At 42.8% G+C, this 24,357-nt stretch overlaps 1 protein-coding gene across 2 annotated transcripts in view; it reads left to right on the forward strand.

Annotated features, from left to right (window-relative positions):
- Positions 1 to 24,357, forward strand: part of LOC120723469 (claudin-10-like) — a 46,722-nt gene that overhangs the window by 18,625 nt on the left and 3,740 nt on the right. The window contains exons 1-8 of one of the 2 annotated variants that reach the window (XM_040014903.1): positions 1,165 to 2,316; positions 2,436 to 2,596; positions 6,839 to 6,887; positions 6,978 to 7,202; positions 21,350 to 21,865; positions 23,250 to 23,411; positions 23,545 to 23,626; positions 23,730 to 23,834. In XM_040014903.1, the coding sequence (XP_039870837.1) occupies positions 21,646 to 21,865; positions 23,250 to 23,411; positions 23,545 to 23,626; positions 23,730 to 23,834 (569 nt within the window). In that variant the 5' untranslated portion in view covers positions 1,165 to 2,316; positions 2,436 to 2,596; positions 6,839 to 6,887; positions 6,978 to 7,202; positions 21,350 to 21,645. Of the gene's footprint in view, positions 1 to 1,164; positions 2,317 to 2,435; positions 2,597 to 6,838; positions 6,888 to 6,977; positions 7,203 to 21,349; positions 21,866 to 23,249; positions 23,412 to 23,544; positions 23,627 to 23,729; positions 23,835 to 24,357 lie in introns of those variants that run through there. The other variant, XM_040014904.1, reaches the window with a different exon arrangement.

Below are 24,357 nucleotides of genomic sequence, written 5' to 3' on the forward strand. Positions count from 1 at the left end.
GGGATCACACTCCTCAGCCTCCCTGGGAAAGTCTATGCCAGGGTGCTGGAAAGGAGAGTTCGTCCGCTAGTCGAACCTCGGATACGGGAGGAACAATGCGGTTTTCGTCCTGGTCGCGGAACACTGGACCAGATATCTATCCTCTCAAGGATACTTGAGGGTGCATGGGAGTTTGCCCAACCAGTCTACATGTGTTTTGTGGACTTGGAGAAGGCATTTGACCGTGTCCCTCGGGGTGTCCTATGGGAGGTGTTGCGGGAGTATGGGGTGTCTGGCCCATTACTACGGGCCATTCGATCCCTATACAACCGTTGCAAGAGCTTGGTTCGCATTGCTGGCAATAAGTCGGACTCGTTCCTGGTGGGTGATGGGCAGGATTTCTAGGCGCAGCCAAGTGGCGGAGGGCTTTCACTTTGGTGGCCTCAGAATCTCATCTCTGCTTTTTGCGGATGATGTGGTTCTGTTGGCTTCATCGGGTGGGGGCTTCCAGCTCGCACTGGAACGATTCGCAGCTGAGTGTGAAGCAGCGGGAATGAGGATCAGCACCTGCAAATCTGAGGCCATGGTTCTCAGCCGGAAAAGGGTGGAGTGCCCACTCCGGGTCGGGGATGAGTTCCTGCCCCAAGTGGAGGAGTTCAAGTATCTCGGGGTCTTGTTCGCGAGTGATGGGAGAAGGGAGCCGGAGATCGACAGACGGATTGGGGCTGTGGCTGCAGTGATGTGGACGCTGCACTGGTCCGTCGTGGTGAAGAGGGAGCTGAGTGTAAAAGCGAAGCTCTCAATTTACCGGTCGATCTATGTCCCTACCCTCACCTATGGCCACGAGCTGTGGGTAGTGACCGAAAGAACGAGATCGCGGATACAAGCGGCAGAAATGAGCTTCCTCCGAAGGGTGGCTGGCCTCTCCCTTAGAGATAGGGTGAGAAGTTCGGCCATCCGGGAGGGGCTCAGAGTAGTGCCGCTGCTGCTCCACATCGAAAGGAGCCAGCTGAGGTGGTTCAGGCATCTGACAAGGATGCCTCCTGGGCGCCTCCTGGGTGAGGTGTTCCGGGCATGTCCCACCGGGAGGAGGCCCCGGGGCAGACCCAGGACACGCTGGAGAGATTATATCTGTCGGCTGGCCTGGGAACGCCTTGGTGTTCCCCTGGATAAGCTGGAAGGGTTGGCTGGGGAGAGGGAGGTCTGGGCCTCTCTGCTTAGGCTGCTGCCCCCGCGACCCGGCCTCGGATAAAGAGGATGAAGATGGATGGATGGATGAAAACTGACTGACTTGGAGTGAAGGAAAGAGAAAGTGCCTGGAGCACTGCAACGGGAAAGGTAGAAAATGCATTAATCATACCAACACACACACGCAATGAAGATCAGATAATATTTTTTATTATTGTCATCTTGTCAGGTTGACTTAGTGGGTTAAGAATTTACATATAGACTAGTTGACTGTTATTATATCAGGGAAAGATTACTTGATTATAACACAAGTGAATGGAATGATGCGGAGGGTTAAATGAGTGGAGACTCCAACAGACTCAGTTTCCTGTTTCTGACATATGGGTGAAGCTTGCACCTAGACACACACACACCTGATTGTATGGGAACAAACTCACTTTGTAAAATACATGTCAGCATTTCTCATGTTTTCATTTTAGGGATAAAAAAAGAAAAGCTAAATAAAATGATTGTGTCTGTGAGTGCACCAGTGCAAACATTGGGAAGAAATTCACATTCCAGGGATAAAACACTGCAACGAGGTGTTTAGGAAGCATCTAATAGCAAACAGTGCTGTGTGAATGCTAAAAATATTTGTGTATTCAGCAGGTGGAACCATGTCAGGTGACCCCGGACTCTCCAGTTTAGAATAAATATGATGTGGAGGTAGTGACTCCTGAGTCTGACCAAGTAAGCATAAGTAACCAGTAAATGCCAGAAACAGTGTAAAATGTGTATAAAAGTGTGAAAATGTACTGTATTGAAACCAGTTTGCTAAAGCATATAGTTAGGGCCAGATCAGGTGACCCTGAATCCTCCGAAAGTTATGCTGCAATGGGTGTAAGCTGCTGGGGGATTCCCATGATGCATTGAGTATTTCTTCTTCAGTCACGTTTCTCACACAGTATCTGTTAACAGACCTCTCTGCACCTCATACTTGTTATTAATCTCTGTCTCTCTTTCACAGCATGTCTTTTATCCTGTCTTCCTTCTCTCACCTCAACCGGTCGCAGCAGATGGCTCCGCCCTTTCTTTATTCTCTTGGTGATTTGGTGATGGTAAATTGAGGCATGGGAGGGACAAGACGTCTGTCAAAAGGAGGGATTCCAGGTTTACTCTAAAACTGTTTTGCGATTTAAAAAAAAACATTGTTCTATTGATTTGTGTCACTAACAATTCATATACAGGTGGTAAATCCACGCTGAGATAAGCCTTTTGATAACCTATAGGTTAAGTTCACTGAGTGAGCTAAGGGGTGAAAAGAGCGCCCTCCTCCAACTCAGTGACTGGAGGGAATTCACCAAGTTGGACTCTGTGTCACCTACGACGGATCAGCGATGGAACACAGATAGCACCTGATTAAAGAGCCGGGCTAGTTTTGTCTGAAAAGGTTCAGTATGTTTTAAGTTATGGTAGTCATTGGTAGGGATGGGTATTGATAAGATTTTCACGATTCCGATTCCAGTTTCGATTCTGTTTAACGATTCGATTCTTTATCGATTCTCTTATCGATTCTTTTTAAAAAAGGAGAACACTAAGTTCGATTAGCTTAGAACTTCGTTTTATATCTTCTCTTTGAACAAGATAGAAATTTAGGAGTAACATGGCCTTACAAACCCAACAGTGAGATCTTTAGAGATCCACAGCCTACGGCTCTTCAATGGGTGTCACAGGGTCCCCGGGGAAAAAAATTGTAAATGTAAAATAATAAAATAAATATACTTCTGTAGCAATAACAAAGTATAACATAAATTATTCAGTAGCAATTACACAAGAATATCCAGTAATGTCCCTGCCTACAATTAAACACATTCACTTACCGAAAATTGGGGGCATCTGCTGTGGCAAATGGGTTCAAGCCTTTTACCACAAACTTAGTCACTGCTCGGTGACATTCGTCTATCCTGGCCTGAAAGGAGACGCTACCGGTAGACTGCAGCGAGAACTGCCAGCATCTGTCTGTCTCTCTCATCATGGTCACCTAAATGCACAGTAATGGCAGATTTTGTAATAAGGCAGATCGCGCTAACATAATATGCACTGTTAGTTGATTATTTACCTGCCGCATTAACGGGAGAGGACATGCAAACGTTACCGCTGCTGCTGGGTTGAGAGTCCGGAGCGGAATTAAAAACATGACATTCATTTAAGGTTATCATGCGTTTTGTGAGCAAATGCTTTTGCATATTCGTAGTGTTTCCTCCCTTAAATGAAGTATCTACTTTGCAAGTATTGCAAGTTGCCCTGTTGTCATCCGTTCTTGTAAAGTATAACCAAACTTTTGAGCGTTGAGCCGCTTACGCGCCGTGTTTCCTGCCAGGTAAATGATGCTCCGCAACGTGGTGACGTCATTCGGGGCGACTGGAATCGATAAGGGAATCGTTTGTAAAAATGGCAAACAATTCCAAGGAATTGAAACAGTGGGAACCGGTTCTCAACAAGAACCGGTTTTTGATACCCATCCCTAGTCATTGGTGTGATGTTTCTAATTGTTTTACAAATGATAAACATTGACATGACTCTCCAAACATCACAAACACAGTGAAGGTGGATGTAAATCTCTAAGTTTCAAACTCTTCCCAACTCCTGATCCTGATTAAAAGTGACTGAGTAATTATAGCATGCAAATTTCAAAGCTACTTGACTTGTGTACATTTTGTAGGGTAGCTAGACTGCTTTTCTAGCATGCCAGTTCCTGATACATAAGTGCATTCGATCCTCATTATCGTAGTAAACATAGCAACAACAGCTGTAAGTTCCTTTGGCATATTTATTGAATTCTGACACATTATTTGATCCCCTAAAAGTACAAACCGGATTGCAAAAAAGTTGGGACACTAAACAAATTGTGAATAAAAACTGAATGCAATGATGTGGAGATGGCAAATGTCAATATTTTATTCATAATAGAACATAGATGACAGATCAAAAGTTTAAAGCCTTGGTCGCCCCAACTGAGTTGGGGCGACCATGGCTCAGGGGGTTGGGAAGTGTATCTGTAACCGGGAGGTCGCCGGTTCGATCCCCAGGCTCTCTGTCCTGGTCGTTGTGTCCTTGGGCAAGACATTTTACCCTACCGCCTACTGGTGTTGGCCAGAGGGGCCGATGGCGCGATATGGCAGCCTCGCTTCTGTCAGTCTGCCCCAGGGCAGCTGTGGCTGCAACCGTAGCTTGCCTCCACCAGTGTGTGAATGTGAGAGTGAATGAATAGTGGCATTGTAAAGCGCTTTGGGTGCCTTGAAAAGCGCTATATAAATCCAATCCATTATTATTATTATTATTAATCCAAGAAAATGTATAATTTCAAAGGAAAAATATGTTGATTCAAAATTACACGTTGTCAACAAATCCCAAAAAAGTTGGGACAAGTAGCAATAAGAGGCTGGAAAAAGTAAATTTGAGCATAACGAAGAGCTGGAAGACCAATTAACACTAATTAGGTTAATTGGCAACATGATTGGGTATAAAAAAGAGCTTCTCAGAGTGGCAGTGTCTCTCAGAAGCCATGATGGGTAGAGGATCACCAATTCCCACAATGTTGCGCAAAAAGATAGTGGAGCAATATCAGAAAGGTGTTACCCAGCGAAAAATTGCAAAGACTTTGCAGTTATCATCATCAGCTGTGCATAACATCATCCGAAGATTCAGAGAATCTGGAACAATCTCTGTGCGTAAGGGTCAAGGGCGTAAACCCATACTGGATGCCTGTGATCTCCGGGCCCTTAAACGACACTGCACCACAAACAGGAATGCCACTGTAAAGGAAATCACAGAATGGGCTCAGGAATACTTCCAGAAACCATTGTCAGTGAACACAATCCACCGTGCCATCCGCCGTTGCCAGCTGATACTCTACAGTGCAAAGAAGAAGCCATTTCTAAGCAAGATCCACAAGCTCAGGCATTTTCACTGGGCCAGGGATCATTTAAAATGGTGTGTGGCAAAATGGAAGACTGTTCTGTGGTCAGACGAGTCACGATTCAAAGTTCTTTTTGGAAATGTGGGACGCCATATCATCCAGACCAAAGAGGACAAGGACAACCCAAGTTGTTATCAACGCTCAGTTCAGAAGCCTGCATCTCTGATGGTATGAGGTTGCATGAGTGCGTGTGGCATGGGCAGCTTGCATGTCTGGAAAGGCACCATCAATGCAGAAAAATATATTCAGGTTCTAGAACAACATATGGTCCCATCCAGACGTCATCTCTTTCAGGGAGACCCTGCATTTTTCAACAAGATAATGCCAGACGACATTCTGCATCAATCACAACATCATGGCTGCGTAGGAGAAGGATCCGGGTACTGAAATGGCCAGTCTGCAGTCCAGATCTTTCAACTATAGAGAACATTTGGCTCATCATAAAGAGGAAGGTGTGACAAAGAAGGCCCAAGACGATTGAACAGTTAGAGGCCTGTATTAGACAAGAATGGGAGAGCATTCCTATTTCTAAACTTGAGAAACTGGTCTCCTCCGTCCCCAGACGTCTGTTGAGTGTTGTAAGAAGAAGGGGAGATGCCACACAGTGGTGAAAATGGCCTTGTCCCAACTTTTTTGGGATTTGTTGACACCATGACATTTTGAATCACCATATTTTTCCCTTAAAATGAAAATTTTTCTCAGTTTCAACTTTTGTTCCGTGATTTATGTTCTATTCTGAATAAAATATTGACATTTGCCATCTCCACATCGCTGCATTCAGTTTTTATTCACAATTTGTTTAGTGTCCCAACTTTTTTGGTATCCGGTTTTTAGGATTTTGGGGTCACCACACGTCATTGAGGGATTTTACTAAGCCTCAAACATGCTTGGAGCACCTAGAAAATTAGGGCCAATTACCCTACAACAGTAAAGGTTACAGTACACTGCATACATAGAAAACAGAGCTCTATTACTCTATTGGACAATGTAGATTGTATTGTGGCTGTGTGGAGACACGTGGCTACTTCGGGTTTTATCCCAGTCTTTGAGTCTAATCCTTAACAATACTGGGGCTAAGGGTTCTTATTATTGAAATTATTGAAAGCATTGGCTGAAAGATTTAATGATAAGGGCTGACTCACACAGAATGGTTTCCATATCTTAACAACAGTTTCTCATAGATGTGTACTTAGTTGAAGCTCTGTTTAGCAGGTGAACAACAAATGCTATTTCATATTTCCATGTGTAATCTGATATTTATGAAAGTTTTTCCTTTGTGTCATTACTACTATTTTGCATACAAATTTTGTGCCATACGTTATTCTACACATAGTGAGGCATTGTAAGTCAGAGTGACACATGCAGGCGCCTGGGGGAGGACAAGGCCTTTCTCGGAGGAGAACTGGGAATAGGAATATCACGAGTGACAGTTAAATATAGGATAAGTTGTGACTTTGTCTCTGGAGAAAGGGGGCTGGAGGTATAGACACTGTTTTGTAGTTTTTGTGTGTTCATGATTTGTTTTGAGAAATTATTTATGTTATGCTCTTACTCTTCTTATAATCGTTTGATGTTTTGTTCCTTTGTGCTTTTGTGTTTTGGTATTTCATGCCTAGGAATAGATCTGTTAGTTCTTTTTTGTGCTCCCTCTCTGTTTCCCCATGTCTGTCTGGTTCTCTGTGGTTGTCTGGTCTCCCTGTTTCTCCTCTTCAGCTTAGGATGTTCAGGATCTCTGCTGAGGTGGCACTGGTCCCAACTAGAGGTGCTACAATTGAATTGATAATCATGATTGGATGTTATCAGTAGGTGCACGCATAACCATGAGTTCCACCTGCATCCCTTTCTTTGACAGATATACAGGATAAGGATCCACTCTGGGATTGCCCAGCAACAGCAGCCATGGAAAAGCATCACTGAGGGGATTTCATTACGGCACTTGAAGCACTTTCCCCCTGTGGTTTACTGATAGTGAAACACCTGGGTTTGGTCTTCTTGGAATGCTTGCTGTTGGAACACATGCTCATTTTATGATGCCCAGAAGCTGCACCAAAAGTCATGTGAGAACATCACAACAAAGGTATCCTTCGAGTAACAATATGCCCAGAAACAGTGCAAGACTTTTGCATGCACAGATTAGATCTAATCTTTTCTTGGAAATCCTCCGTAATTAAACAGGCCTATATCTATATCTACAGGGTGGGCCATTTATATGGATACACCGTAATAACATGGGAATGGTTGGTGATATTAAAGTCCTGTTTGTGGCACATTAGTATATGTGAGGGGGCAAACTCCTCAAGATGGCTGGTGACCATGGTGGCCATTTAGAAGTCGGCCATCTTGGATACAACTTTTGTTTTTTCAATAGGAAGAGGGCATGTGACACATCAAACTTATTGGTAATGTCACAAGAAAAACAATGGTGTGCTTGGTTTCAACGTAACTTTATTCTTTCATGAGTTATTTACAAGTTTCTGACCACTTATAAAATGTGTTCAATGTGCTGCCCATTGTGTTGGATTGTCAATGCAACCCTCTTCTCCCACTCTTCACACACTGATAGCAACACCGCAGGAGAAATGCCAGCACAGGCATCCGGTATCCGTAGTTTCAGGTGCTGCACGTCTCGTATCTTCACACCATAGACAATTGCCTTCAGATGACCCCAAAGATAAAAGTCTAAGGGGGTCAGATCGGGAGACCTTGGGGGCCATTCAACTGGCCCACGACGACCAATCCACTTTCCAGGAAACTGTTCATCTAGGAATGCTCGGACCTGGCACCCATAAGGTGGTGGTGCACCATCTTGCTGGAAAAACTCAGGGAACGTGCCAGCTTCAGTGCATAAAGAGGGAAACACATCATCATGTAGCAATTTCAAATATCCAGTGGCCTTGAGGTTTCCATTGATGAAGAATGGACCCACTATCGTTGTACCCCATATACCACACCAAACCATCACCTTTGTTGTTCCAACAGTCTTGGAGGGATCCATCCAATGTGGGTTAGTGTCAGACCAATAGCGGTGGTTTTGTTTGTTAACTTCACCATTCACATTAAAGTTTGCCTCATCACTGAACAAAATCTTCAGCGTGAACTGAGGGTCCTGTTCCAATTTTTGTTTTGCCCATCCTACCAATTTTGTGCGCCGATCTGGGTCATCCTCGCTGAGATGCTGCAGTAGCTGGAGTTTGTAAGGGTGCCATTTGTGAGTAACTAATATCCGCCGAAGGGATGTTTGACTAATGCCACTCTCCAGTGACATGCGGCGAGTGCTACGCTGTGGACTCTTGCTGAATGAAGCTAGGACAGCCACTGATTTTTCTTCATTAGTGACAGTTTTCTTGCGTCCACGTTTTGGCAAATCCAACACTGAACCAGCTTCACGAAACTTAGCAAGCAGTTTGCTAACTGTAGCATGGGAGATGGGTGGTCTCGTAGGGTGTCTTGCATTGAAATCTGCTGCAATGACCCGGTTACTGCGTTCACCAGATATCAACACAATTTCGATCCGCTCCTCACGTGTTAACCTCTTCGACATGTCAATGGCTGTGAACAAAGAGAAACTTGTAAATAACTCATGAAAGAATAAAGCTACGTTTAAACCAAGCACACCATTGTTTTTCTTGTGACATTACCAATAAGTTTGATGTGTCACATGCCCTCTTCCTATTAAAAAAACAAAAGTTGTATCCAAGATGGCCGACTTCTAAATGGCCACCATGGTCACCAGCAGTGTTGGGGAGTAATGGAATACATGTACCGCTGTTACGTATTTAAAATACAAAATATGAGTAACTGTATTCCGTTACAGTTACCGTTTAAAAAGCTGGTATTCAGAATACAGTTACTTTGTTGAAATAAATGGATTACACTGCGGTACTTTCCTGTTTCATTTTGTCGCGGGTCAGGACTGTTTGGGTTTTGTTTGACAGCTACGTTCTGTTGTTCCAGGCGGTAGCGTTACGGTTGCCATGGTTACAGGGCGACGCTCTCTCTCTCTCTGCGACTGTGTGTTTCCTGGGTGAGAGAGCGCCTTTTCGTTGTTGTTGTGCTAAGCTAACAGGCAGAATGCTACAAGCATAGCTCTAAAGAATGTAGCATCATGGTCAGTGTAGTCCGTGTTGCAGGGAGAATGGACTGCCATACACGTTATGTGTCTGTGAGCGCGAGGAGGGAGAAAAAGGGGAGTGGAAAGGTACGAGTTGTCATCGAGGAAAAACGGGAGCTGGAAGCATGTAAATATAATAATAGCCACTTCAGCCAAGAAGAGTGCCTGACGAGCCCAGTTGTAAGTAAGCGATTAAGACTCGACTGTACACTGTGTTCGTGTTTTCCTCCGAAAACAATAAGTTCCGTTGGAGCAGTCTTTCAACGCCTCTCTCTGTCTCTCGCAAGAAAAGTTGACCCACACAACAAAGTAAAGCTATTTTTCGGCTACGAGCCCGACAGGGACCCCGCCATATTAGTCAGAGGTCCCTTTACTACAGTTCGGAGTCGCGGACCTTCAGTAATAGTAATAAATCACACAGCAATAGTACATTCACGTTGTTGTAAAAAGCATGATAATATATTAAGTAATCCAAAGTATTCAGAATACGTTACTGTCATTGAGTAACGTAACGGAATACGTTACAGAATACATTTTGGGGCATGTATTCTGTATTCTGTAATGGAATACATTTTAAAAGTAACCTTCCCAACACTGGTCACCAGCCATCTTGAGGAGTTTGCCCCCTCACATATACTAATGTGCCACAAACAGGACTTTAATATCACCAACCATTCCCATGTTATTACGGTGTATCCATATAAATGGCCCACCCTGTATATATAGCTATATCTATATCTATTAGGGGTGCAACCATACACGCATAGCTGGACTGGCCATCGGGCATACCGGGCATTTGCCTGGTGGGCCGATGGTGATTTTTCGTTTTTATGGTCCGATGATTTTTTTTTCTTTTCTGGTAACGGTATAAACAATGAAAGGTGGTGGATTGGTCAGATGCTGGCCGGTGTGTAAAAATAACTCAGTTGTTTGGTGGTGGCTATCGCGGATCTTCCACAGATTCAGTAACGTTAGCAAGTGGTGGAGGACAGCAGGTGGATGAGAGAAAGGGGAGGCAGGAGAAGGAGAGACCCGAGGCGGCCGCCGGTCCGAGTGTCAGGTGAACTGAACTTCAGGTACGAAGTTATGACCTGCAGTCTATCTGGGTCAGATATAAACCAACTTTAGGTGTAGTTTATTTTCGTTGTGCTGACTTTTTACAGTCAGTTACAATAACTCGTACTGCGTACTAGCTAGCATGACGGAGTTTCTATACAGCTGGGTGGGTGCTATGATGTTACTGATAGTGAACTTTATTTTATTCATAAGGTTAGTTAGTAGAGTTGCCAACCGTCCTGTAAAAAGACGGAATCGTCCCGCATTCAGAGAAAATATTACGCGTTTCGTATTGAGCTGAAAAGGAGCACAGTTTATCCCGTACTTCAGCTAGAATGGAAAAAGACACAAGCTGGATTTATTCTGTCTTTACGCTGTCAGGTGCCTCTTCTTCGCTCATTCTTTCCCCTCCCTCTCCTGTTTCTACTTCAATGAACATGATCATGAAACTGATCAATGATCAGCTGATCAGCTTTTCTCTCTTGTTTATTTATCACCCACTTTGCGCCAGAAAGAGGAAACCAGTGGATGTCGCGTTAAACAACAGCTGCATGTTTAAGCTTGATCAGCTGTTGTTAGAATTTATTTAATATTAATTTCAAGTATCAGCTGATGTTTGCTGGAGCCACAGCTGTTAAGCTGCTGGTCATGATATCGGTTTGGATATGTGGTGAGAGGGAAACATGAAGATGAAACCAGGAGATGTCCTTACTGAATCATCAGAGCTGAACAGATGATGGACAAACAGGTTCACCCTTTAGGTGACATGAATGAGTTAAAGGGAAGTTATGAACTGTTTTTGAGAGACAAATAACACCAGGATCCTTTTTTACGCTGACAGCTGGTAACTGTGCAGGGGCGGATCTAGCAAAGTTTTGCCAGGGGGCCAGGTAGGGCATTAACAAGGAAAAGGGGGCACAAAGAAATACGTTCTTATTCTCATTTAAAATGTCTCGCTTTTATTAAATAATTATCTGAAGATTACAACCAAAGTTTTTATCTGACGTAAAATGTATAGAAATCATACATATACCAACAAGACAGTGTACATCACTTTCACAACAGCGTCTGTTTTCATTCAAAGGCTTTATGGCTTTTCCTATAATACCTGGGGGGCCGGTCTCTAGTCAAAATGCCCGGGCCAATTTTTTGTCCCAGTCCAGCCCTGCGGTTGTCTAAATGACTCGGGTAAAGTTTGCAGCATGCGTGCTTATTGTTTTTGTCTGCTTCCACTTGTCTTTGCACTAGGGTGATGTCGCCGTAAATGTGCAGTCATATTCATTTTGTTCCCACTAGTGCTGTCAGCGTTAATCTGAAATGACCTCAACGCCACAACACGGCAAATCTCCGTTAACGAGCTACCGCGGATCGCCCCGTGCGTGGGGCTGGACGGCGTCAACACGTTAACGAGCAAACTGCGCTAACGCAGTAGTTCCCACCCATGTAATTGAGCATTGCGTGGCACATCCGACATACTGTTTTACTTTTGTCCATGACGCGCTTACCTTCAGGGTCATACTTCACATTAAGACCAAAATAGTTCCAAAGGCCAGATCTGAATGAGGGTGGGGGAGGTTCAATTTGCCATGTTGCAACGAGCATAGCTTCTGTCTTGCTAGCTTGCGCTGCGCTCAGTGGATCTGTGCTCGACAGTGCAGTCTAGGCAGAGTAGTCGAACGCAGATCCACTGAGCTCTCAACACAGACAGCATCGTCAGAAGAAAAGTTGATCAAATGAATTAAAAATTTTGTATTGTTGTTTTGTATTGTTCGATACATATGCGTACCGAACCGAAAGCACTGTATCGAACGGTTCGATACGAGTATCGTTGCACCCCTAATATCTATATATCTATATATCTATATCTATCTATCTATCTATCTATCTAGCTATCTAGCTATCTATCTATCTATCTATTAGGGGTGCAACAATACTCATATCGATATTGAACCGTTCGATACAGTGCGTTCGGTACGCATATGTATCGAACAACACAAAATTTTGTGTCGAGCGCTCAGTGGATCTGCGTTTGACTACTCCGCCTAGGCTGCACTGTTGAGCGCAGATCCACTGAGCGCAGCGCAAGCTAGCAAGACAGAAGCTAAGCTCGTTGCAACATGGCTACTGCCTCAGCGCTACCCGAAACTGAACCTCCCCCACCCTCATTCAGATCTGGCGTCTGGAACTATCTTGGTTTTCATGTGAAGCATGACCCTGATGGTAAGCGCGTCATGGACAAAAGTAAAATAGTATGTCGGATGTGCCACGCAATGCTCAATTGGTGGGAACTAGTGTGTTAGTGCAGTTAGCTTGTTAACGTGTTGACGCCGTCCAGCCCCACGCACGGGGCGATCCGCGGTAGGTCGTTAACGGAGATTTGCCGCGTTATGGTGTTAATGTCATTTTAACGAGATTAACGCTGACAGCACTAGTGGGAACACAATGAATATGACTGCACATTTACGTCGACATCATCGTAGTGCAAAGACAAGTGGAAGTAGACAAAAACAACAAGCATGCATGCTACAAACTTTACCCGAGTCATTTAGACAGGCGTTAGCACATGATTCTCCTTATGGGGACCTGATATGTTTAATATGCTGCTGAGAATATAGCCCAGAAGAAGGGTATAGTATAGCTTTTATTTTGGAAAGAGCCATTTCTCTGTAATAAACTCTCTTTTCCAAAGATGAGTAATTTCTCAATCAGATAGATTTATTATTTTGTTGTTTCAGCAACATTAAATTTAAAAACTGTACTTTTGAGTTAAAATATATATTTATAATTTTAATAAATGACAAATTAAAAAGGCATAAACATTTTTTTGTATAGAAAAAAATATTGAACCGTGACACCAAAGTACTGAACCGAACTGTGAATTTTGTGTATCGTTGCACCCCTACTATCTATCTATCTATCTATCTATCTATCTATCTTATATATATGTGTGTATATATATAAAAACAAAAAAACACCCAGCACGCCCCTGCGGGCGGTTTATCCTTCAAGCTCGGGTCCTCTACCAGAGGCCTGGGAGCTTGAGGGTCCTGCGCAGTATCTTAGCTGTTCCCAGGACTGCGCTCTTCTGGACAGAGATCTCCGACGTTATTCCCGGGATCTGCTGGAGCCACTCGCCTAGCTTGGGAGTCACCGCACCTAGTGCTCCGATTACCACGGGGACCACCGTTACCTTCACCCTCCACATCCTCTCGAGCTCTTCTCTGAGCCCTTGGTATTTCTCCAGCTTCTCGTGTTCCTTCTTCCTGATATTGCTGTCATTCGGAACCGTTACATCGATCACTACGGCCGTCTTCTTCTGTTTGTCTACCACCACTATGTCCGGTTGGTTAGCCACCACCATTTTGTCCGTCTGTATCTGGAAGTCCCACAGGATCTTAGCTCGGTCATTCTCCACCACCCTTGGGGGGATCTCCCATTTTGACCTCGGGACTTCCAGGTTATACTCGGCACAGATGTTCCTGTACACTATGCCAGCCACCTGGTTATGGCGTTCCATGTATGCCTTGCCTGCTAGCATCTTGCACCCTGCTGTTATGTGTTGGATTGTCTCTGGGGCATCTTTACACAGCCTGCACCTGGGGTCTTGCCTGGTGTGATAGACCCCAGCCTCTATGGATCTTGTACTCAGAGCTTGTTCTTGTGCTGCCATGATTAGTGCCTCTGTGCTGTCTTTCAGTCCAGCTTTGTCCAGCCACTGGTAGGATTTCTGGATATCAGCCACCTCCTCTATCTGCCGGTGGTACATACCGTGCAGGGGCCTGTCCTTCCATGATGGTTCCTCGTCTCCCTCCTCTTTCTTGGGTTTCTGCTGCCTGAGGTATTCACTGAGCACTCGGTCAGTTGGGGCCATCTTCCCAATGTATTCTTGGATGTTCGTTGTCTCATCCTGGACTGTGGTGCTGACACTCACCAGTCCCCGGCCCCCTTCCTTCCGCTTAGCGTACAGCCTCAGGGTGCTGGACTTGGGGTGAAACCCTCCATGCATGGTAAGGAGCTTTCTTGTCTTTATGTCAGTGGCTTCTATCTCCTCCTTTGGCCAGCCTATTACCCCAGCAGGGTACCTGATCACGGGCAGGGCGTACGTGTTGATGGCCCGGATCTTGTTCTTACCATTCAGCTGACTCCTCAGGACTTGCCTGACCCTCTGCAGGTACTTGGTGGTTGCAGCCTTTCTAGCGGCCTCTTCATGGTTCCCATTTGCCTGCGGGATCCCCAGGTACTTGTAACTGTCCTCTATGTCTGCAATGTTGCCTTCTGGTAGTTCAATCCCCTCAGTTCTGACTACCTTCCCTCTCTTTGTTACCATCCGACTACACTTCTCCAGTCCGAACGACATTCCAATGTCATTGCTGTATAGCCTGGTAGTGTGGATCAGTGAATCGATGTCTCGTTCACTCTTGGCATACAGCTTGATGTCATCCATGTACAGGAGGTGGCTGACAACTGCTCCGTTCCGTAGTCGGTATCCGTAGCCAGTCTTGTTAATGATCTCACTGAGGGGGTTCAGGCCTATGCAGAACAGCAGTGGGGACAGAGCATCTCCTTGGTAGATCCCGCACTTGATGGTGACTTGTGCTATGGGCTTGGAGTTGGCCTCTAGTGTTGTACGCCACGTCCCCATTGAGTTCCTGATGAAGGCTCTTAGGGTCCCATTGATCTTGTACAATTCTAGGCATTCCAGTATCCAGCTGTGGGGCATTGAGTCATAGGCCTTCTTGTAATCAATCCAGGCAGTGCACAGGTTGGTCAGTCTGGTCTTGCAGTCTCGGCTGACTGTTCTGTCTACCAGTAGCTGGTGTTTTGCACCTCTGGTATTCTTGCCAATTCCTTTCTGTGTCCCACTCATGTATTGACCCATGTGCCTGTTCATCTTAGCCGATATGATGCCTGACAGGAGCTTCCATGTAGTACTGAGGCAGGTTATTGGTCGGTAGTTGGAGGGGACCGGTCCCTTCTTGGGGTCCTTGGGGATCAGGACCGTCCGACCTTCGGTTAGCCATTCCGGGTGTCTCTCGTTAACTAGCAGCTGGTTCATTTGTGCTGCCAGACGCTCGTGGAGTGCAGTCAGCTTCTTTAGCCAGTAGGCGTGAACCATGTCGGGCCCTGGTGCTGTCCAACTCTTCATACTGGAGACCCTTTCTTGGATATCTGCCACTGTGATGGTTACTGGACCCTGTTCAGGGAGGTCGCTGTGGTCTGCCCTCAGATCCACTAGCCACTGAGCATTGCCGTTATGGGTTGCGTCCTTCTCCCATATGCTCTTCCAGTATTGCTCCGTCTCCAGCCTTGGTGTGCTGTTCTCTTATTATTATTGTTCCCTTGCCACTGAGAGTACACCTTTGCTGGTTCTGTGGAGAACAGCTGGTTTATTCTCCTGCCTTCGATCTCTCTGGTGTACCTCCTCAATCGGCTGGCCAAGGCTGTGAGTCTTTGCTTGGCAGTTTCCAAGCATGTATATATATATATATATATATATATGTATTAGGGGTGCAACGATACACAAAATTCACGGTTCGGTTCGGTTCGATACTTTGGTGTCACGGTTCGATATTTTTTCGATACAAAAAAAATGTTCATGCCTTTTTAATTTGTCATTTATTAAAATTATAAATATATATTTTAACTCAAAAGTACAGTTTTTAAATTTAACCCTAACCCTTGTGCGTGTTTTTTATTTTGACAGCGAATGCGCACCTGCGGACCACTTATGTGCAGCCCTGGTCATTTAGCTCGTCATATTGCAGCCACAGAAATTCTTTTGTCCATGAAACCATAAAGCTGCACTTTCTTTTTGCCTTATAGTCTGATTTGTCATAACTTCTCCGTTTTGTGGTAAGCTTTTCTTTGGCTGTCACTTCTTCACCCTGACCTGTCTTATTTGGCTCAGCAGAACTAAAATATATATCTGTCTGTGAAGGTCATCGTAGTCAAATATATATCCTGCTGCTTTTACACACGCACTCACATAAGCTCAGCGATTCTCTGCGCGATCAACCTCTCACATGTTTAAGCTTGCTGCGGGAGATTTCACTTGTCATGTTTGCATAGTAAGCTACCAATTAATAAGACGATGTCAGAGGAATTGGTGCACAAATTATCATCACTCACAGATCAGTGCTGTCATTGCAAAGTGAAAGCAAAAAAACAAGCGCAAATTCAAACGCGATTTCAATATGTCACATATTGACAGTGGCTCACCGATGCCAATGACATAATTACCCAGCTACATTTCTGAAAGAATGCAAAAGCATTGACATATATTTTTTCTTCCTACAATAGCCCGACGGGCAGGGCAGAGATAGATTTTGGTAGCCCGACTGAAAAGATTGCTAGCCCCGGGACGTCGGGCTAGCGATATTGCGAGCCCTGTATCTGATTGAGGAATCACTCATCTTTGGAAAAGAGAGTTTATTACAGAGAAATGTCTCTTTCCAAAATAAAAGCTATACTATACGCTTCTTCTGGGCTATATTCTCAGCAGCATATTAAACATATAAGGAGAATCATGTGCTAACAGCTGTCTAAATGACTCAGCTAAAGTTAGTAGCATGCTTGCTTGTTTTTTTTCTGCTTCCACTTGTCTTTGCACTAGGATGATGTCGGCGTAAATGTGCAGTCATATTCGTTGTGTTCCCACTAGTGCTTTCAGGTTAATCTCGTTGAAATGACCTTAACACCACAACACGGCAAATCTCCGTTAACGAGCTACCGCCGATCGCCCCGTGCATGGGGCTAGACGGCCAACACGTTAACGAGCTAACTGCGCTAACACACTAGTTCCCACCCATGTAATTGAGCATTGCATGGCACATCCAACATACTGTTTTACTTTAGTGCATGACTCGCTTACCTTCAGGGTCATACGTCACATGAAAACCAAAATAATTCCAAACGAGTCCATGTTGCAAGTAGAGCTTAACTTCTGTCTCGCTAGCTTGCCCTGCGCTCTTCCTTCTGATGATGCTGTCTGTGTTGAGCGCTCAGTGGATCTGCGTTCGACTACTCCGCCTAGGCTGCACTGTCGAGCCTAGGCGGAGTAGTCGAACGCAGATTCACTGAGCGCTCAACACAGACAGCATCGTCAGAAGGAAAGTTGATAAAATAAATTAAAAATTTTGTATTGTTCGATACATATGCGTACCGAACCGAAAGCACTGTATCGAACGGTTCAATATCGATACGAATATCGTTGCACCCCTAATATATATATACACATAATTTTTTTTTCATTCCCTAAAAAAATACAAGATTAGGAATATAATTAATATCACCTGGTGTTGTACATAGAATTGATGGTTTAACATGTTATATCCATGCATGCAAATTTTTAACATTCATTTTACTCACACTCACTCTTTTGATACCCTTTGCCCTTCATCACACTTCTCAGTTCAGTGCTGTGGACACAGAGGATTCCACTTAGACTCTGTAGTTTCTCGACTATATGTTATTGTATCCTACATGAATCAAGAGGATCTTGATTACATTGTGGCAGGGGTGTGATCTGCATCTCTGCACTTCTTCTGCAGAAGAGGGGTGTAGGTTTGGGGCCAGTACTAGGGAGCCTGGGAGGGCAGCTGGGACTGGTTTTCTAATCATGCTCTCCCTGCTTTAGTATCCCGCTGAGAATGGATGAGGGAAAGAACTGAGCTGGAGGCATGGCAACTGAAAAGTCAGAAAGGACAAGAGTGTAAATTGTTGTTGGACTAAAGGAACACTTACACTGACCACAATGGTGAATGTGTGTGCATCAGGTACTTGTTACAGTGGTGTCGAAATCCAGCCCCAGCCCGGCTGCTGATTGAGCTGGGGATGCACCAAGAACACGTGGTGGTGCATTGTGCACAGTTAAAAAAGCTGCAGCATCAGACCAAGCACCAGACACAGGTGCTAGAGTAGCTGGTTGCTTGCTCTGGAACCTCTTTGGCACTGCCGCTACTCTCCTCGGCACTGACGGTGATGCTGTATCAGATCGGAGTGGATGATCCCAGGCATTCCTGGAAATACCCCAGGCCACAGTGGAGGCTGAAATTAAATATAGACATTGACTCAAGGCTGCAGTTAGCTTCCGCCTGATGCGTCCCCCAATTCTGGGAAGTGATTGGCTGAGGGTGATGAAAATCAATGGTTAGATAGTGTGCCCTGGCGTAGAGGCAACATTGATGTGACTTTCTATACTATACCCTTCCATTCTATAATATACTATTCCATTCTGTATGACATTCCATTCTAAACTATGCTATTCCATTTTACACGATGCCATTCCATTCTAAAATCGTTATATTCTGTACTATGGCATTCTCTTCTATACTTTGACTTTCCATTCTATAATATGACTTGTATGACATTCCATTTCATACATTAACATTCCATTCTACGGCATTCCATTTATACTATGACACTCCATTTTATACTATGGCATTCCATTATTTAGAATGACATTCCATTGCCTATTATACACTTCTATTCTAAAATATGACATTCCACCTTTTCCATTTTGTGTGTACTGAAAAGAATAATACCAAACAAGGCAAGGTGAATAGTTTTTAAAATGAAATATAAAGGTAAAATCAAAAGTAGGCAAAACTGGCAATCATACCACGCACCCCAGAGGGTTGAACTGCAGGAATGTCTTAAAGATGTAAAGACCTGGATAACCTCTAATTTTCTGCGTCTAAATAAATCTTTATTTCTTACTATGCCATACCATTCCATTCGACACTATGGCATTCCATTTAATATGTGTGGGTGTGTCCTGCCATCTCTATTGCCTTAGGTGCCATGCTTTTTGTACAGCTGACTCTAGTCAGCTATTAATTAATACCTCTTTGTTTCGAGTTGTAACGCCTGAGAACATGTGAGGGAACTGTGGAGAAGTGAGTGTGTGTAGAGATGTTTTGGACATATGAGTCTCCTGTAGAAAGACTGCCTGAAAGTCATTTAACTGATTAGTAATTTAAATGTGGAAACAACTCCACATACATTCCATGTGACAAACCTCAGTGTGCTCATGTTTACTAAAGGTGTATGTGTATGTGTATCTGTCTATCTTTTACGGTTGTGTATGTGACTGTGCTTTGTATTGGTGTGTGTGTGTATTTGGTATGGCTGTGTATGTGACTGTTCTGTATGTTTATGTGGTAAATTGCAACACTGAACGCAGAGCATACATGATGCTGTGTGAAGAAGGAGATGAGAAAAGAAGTGAAAGGTGAAAATGGGATTACCATTCCATTTTATACTAATGCATTCTATTTGATACTGTACCAGTTCATACTATCCTATGACATTCCATTCTACATTGTATCATTCCATATTATGGCATTCCATTTTATAGTATGACATTCCACACTATGTTATACCATTCCATTCTACTATGACATTTCATTCTTTATAATTACATTTCAGTTTATACTATACAATTCCATTGTAAACTGTTACATTCCATTTGATACAATACAATTCAATTTTATATATGTATATAGGTACTGACACCCACAGTGTCCTAGGCAATTTTTCTGCAAAGTTTAAAATAGCTTAAAAAAGGTATTGGGAAACTCATTGAGAAAAAGATTGCAAACATATAAATATACATACAAATTATACAATCACCATAGTTTTGATGTTCACAGCCCGATACAAAAATGACTCAATGAATGATTATTATAATTATAAAAAAAAAAAAAGAAATTATTGTTTATTTTCCTATCAACATAATTTCACTTCATGTCATCCTCTGTTTGACCATAGCCTTGGTTTAAGCCATTGTTACTTTGTAAATCAAAGTTACATAGTTTAAGACTAATATGTTACCAGCAAAACATTGAGAGTTTTATTGACAATTAAATATAAGGGAACATTTAAGTTGTGACAAACATACCCTGCTGTACTTTTCATACATCCATATTTCATTTCACACTATAGGCACTGCAGAGCGAGACCAAGGAAGCATTTCGCTTCAGTTTGAACTATTCTGTTCTGTCCTTAAACCATCATACCAATGACAAATGTAACTGATATCAATAAATGTAATAGGTGTATCATTGCTGGGCAGGAAAAAAAATATAGAGCGACAACCACCACAGTTTAAACAGACAGCACTAGGACTCAGTGCCTATTTGTACTGCTATTCTGTTGTCATCATCAGTGACATTCACACATATAAAAGAGTCATAATTTGATTAGCTGTCCTGATTAAATAACAAATATTTATCCTAAAAATTACACTAGGTTATCAAAACTTTGACCAGAACTTTGAAATACTTGTTAGCATTTCTTAATATTTCCTAAACTTCTTAAGCATAGGTTTTATTCTGCTGTTATAACACTTGAGCCCACAGCAGCCTGTCATTGTCACATGGCAATGAGGTAGAAAGAGTGTGCATGTGCATGAGAGAGAGAGAGAGAGACCCAGGGTTACTATTATGAATATTAACCCTACAGTCTAATATTTCTTTCAAAGGAGGAACTGTGTTTGTTTTTTCTGCCACTTGATGGTGCTCTAATGCTGCTAAACAGGGATGTCAATCACAGCCTAGGGGGCTATAACCAACTTTTCAATGTATCTAATTCTGCCCACTGGGTTGTTTTGAAAATTGTAACTTCCGAAAAAACAGGGCGTACATTGAAGACTTAACTGTATTTTAATCAATTTTACACTCATTTTAATGACAAAGATATCAACCATGTCCAATCATATTACTATAAAGTAAGTCACTAAAAATAACCTATTGCATGACAGAAAAGATGTTTCTCATTGTTTGCATTACATTAAGTAATAGAATTCTTAAAAGTAACAGTTTTTAAACTGTTTTCTGCTTATTTGCAGCATTTCAACAGATTTTTTTCCCCCTGCCAGTACTTTCTCTGTAATTTTATGACTTTATTTCTTAAACTCTAAGTCCAAAGAGCTGTACCAATGGGTTTCTTTGATGTTCTACACCCTTATTTGTTCATGTTGTTGAAAAACCGAGGCATACTGTTGAAACCACACATCATCATCCCTTCTATCTGTGTTCCTCATCTTGCCTTTTCAGATCCTTCCAATTAAAGACTTCCTTCTCCTGGAGATCCTCATGCAACCTCTCTTCATACCGTGTGGAGTGATGACTTGTGTGTCAGTCCCAGCCCCCATACCCTATAAAACTACAGAATGTGGATCGGAGAATGGTGTGTCTTTGAGTGATGCTTGGTCAGAGGCTGAGCAGGAGAAGCAGAAACTAAATTCTGCAGAACTGCCAGCACTGGTGCACCTGTCCTAGACCGACACTCCCACTTTTTGAGAGACAGAACTTGTACTTGTCCCAATCTAGACCTTTAAGTCAGAGGGAAAATGGGCAACATGGCAACAGAGATCACTGCTTTTTTCCTGACCATCTCTGGATGGATCTTGGTGTCATCTACTTTGCCGACAGACTACTGGAAGGTATCTTCTGTGGACGGTACGGTCATTACCACAGCTACCTTCTGGTCCAACTTGTGGAAAACATGTGTGACAGATTCCACTGGTGTGTCAAACTGCAAGGACTTTCCTTCAATGCTGGCTTTGGATGGTGAGTTCATAATATAATGTTGTGTTGCAGTCACAAGGGACGACATTTCTTACATCAGTAAACAGACACAGTTAAATAAATAACCACAAATCTGTGAGCACACATCTGACAGATGTACTTCTTAGATAAATGACCTCATTTGTGAAAAAAGAATGTATTTGAAACTTGATATTTCATTTTCTACCTCAGCCTTGAGGCCACAAATGGCCACTACATTTAAAGCTACTAGCTACTACTTATTAAGCCCTCCTTATATGTCTAATCAAAACAATCTGAGAAAGCCATACAGTCACAGAGAGGTCACTTGATACTTTATATTAGTTTTTCAAAGTTATGAAAGCAATACTTCTGGCTGTCTTAGTGTCCTTTAGACTGCTGTTTTAAAGCAGCAGTTCATTCCTAGGGGTTGGAGAGATCTTTTACCATCTATACATTTAAAAAGCCCAAAGTAACTAAAACACTTTACAACTTAAATTCTACAATTCTTAAATTTCTACAAGAACAAGATGTTAACACAACACTAAATGATAACATTTCAAGTGCAGTCAACTTGTAAGTGAGAAGTCGATATTTACACGTCAATCAAACATCATGATTGCATTTTTCTCTACCCGATGAAACATTAAGCTAGCAATAATTAGTTTTACTTACATTTTATTTTTGATCATCTTTTAGTTTTTGCCACAATCTGAGACACTTTTCACATACGAGTCATTTGGAACACTCATGCAACATTTATGCCCATTATTAGCATTATTATTTCTGCATGTGCTCCAACCTTGATACAAGTCTTAAGTATAGACGTAACCTTTAAACTAACTCACTCACAGTCCACTCTGCAAAAAGTAAGCAAATGAACCAAGCTGGAAAGCATTTCAAAAGACCTTCCTTTTTATCTGTTAAAAACAGGACAAACTGTCTTCAAATAGAGGACATTCAAGACTCTTATTAATAGTGGACAACTTGCAAACCATGTGTAACCCTGGAAGAGATCTTTTTTAAAAAGGCAAAACAGATGTACTTAAGATTTTTTTTTACATTGTATAAGATGACAAAAGAAAAGATTACACAGGCATTCATAATTTTGGTTCTCGCATTGCAAAGTTATGACATCACATTAATGTGATTGGTCAGTTGCAGTGTTAATCGTAGACCAACTTTATTATGAAAATCAGTGCAGAAATCCAATTTATTCCAAGTGATTTATTTGCAACTTTATCTCAAATTTCCCTCACACAAGAATACATCAAACTGTTCAATATGAACAAAACAATTCTTTTTTTCCCCCCACATTTGTAAGTCTGTTTATTGTTACGATTCATGGGCAACAAAAAAGCAGGGAACCAACTAATGTATAGCTCTCTTCTCTGTTTCATTTTTTAAGCGTACATCCAGGTGTGTCGGGGTTTGATGATCGCTGCCGTGTGTCTGGGTTTCTTTGGTGCCATTCTTGCCTTGGTAGGAATGAAGTGCACAAAAATAGGAGGCTCAAAGACCACTAAAGCTCGGTTGACTGTCCTGTCAGGCTTCCACTTTATTCTTAGTGGTAAAAACCATCCCATTCTATGTATGTCTGGATTTAATGGAGAATAATGTGTGGATTGAATTCTTCTTGAGCTAAGAACATTACCTTAGTTCCTTTTAATTTGATATAGTAATCTGCTTATTTCTTTCCACAGGCCTCTGCTGCATGACGGCATGCTCCATATATGCTCGCAGGATCACAGCTGACTTCTTTGACCCCCTATTTGTTGCCCAGAAGTAAAAGGCTTCCTTTCACATGGATCAAAGACATAATCAGATGAAAGGAAGTCCAGTCAGAAATATCTTGGTTTTTTCATTTTCTTTTCTTTTTTCTCTGCAGGTTTGAGCTGGGAGCCGCTCTCTTCATTGGCTGGGCTGGATCTGTGTTGTGCATCTTAGGAGGACTTATCTTCTGCCTCAGCCTGTCTGAAGGCTTCAGTATCAGGCAAGTGGCTTGGTTTTGCAGATATACAGAATGCGAACAATGTGATTCCACATGAACAGCAAGGTCATAGTGGATCTGATGTGGATGCACTCTAAACTGCATGATTGATTTACTAACTCAATTGGGCAATTTAAGTAATTACTTTAACTGCAATAGACAGGCAAATCCAGTCAAAAACATCCAGTAATCTCTCAGCAACTTGCTGCATAATTGCTGAACCTACAAAGTAAGTTGTATGATTGTACGTTATGTTGATTAGCTACTCCAGCTGAATGTTTCCTTTGTTACAGTTGCATAAGAAGGACCTTTTAGAAGTTAAAGTCACCTTGACTGAGGGGAGCTATTGAGAAGTGTTGCATGAGATGGGCAAAGAAAAACAGACTTTTTTTCTTTCGTTCCTTTTTCTTTTAAACATCCTAGTTCTTTTCCCCACTTTTTGGTAACAATCAGGCTGTTTAGAGTGTTCTCACTGTATGAATACGGTGAATAGCAGCAATGGCACCTACAGTAGTATTGATTGGCA

The sequence above is a fragment of the Simochromis diagramma genome, unplaced genomic scaffold, assembly GCF_900408965.1.
Source record: "Simochromis diagramma unplaced genomic scaffold, fSimDia1.1 OVJJ01000680.1, whole genome shotgun sequence".
Taxonomy (NCBI): Eukaryota; Metazoa; Chordata; class Actinopteri; order Cichliformes; family Cichlidae; genus Simochromis; species Simochromis diagramma.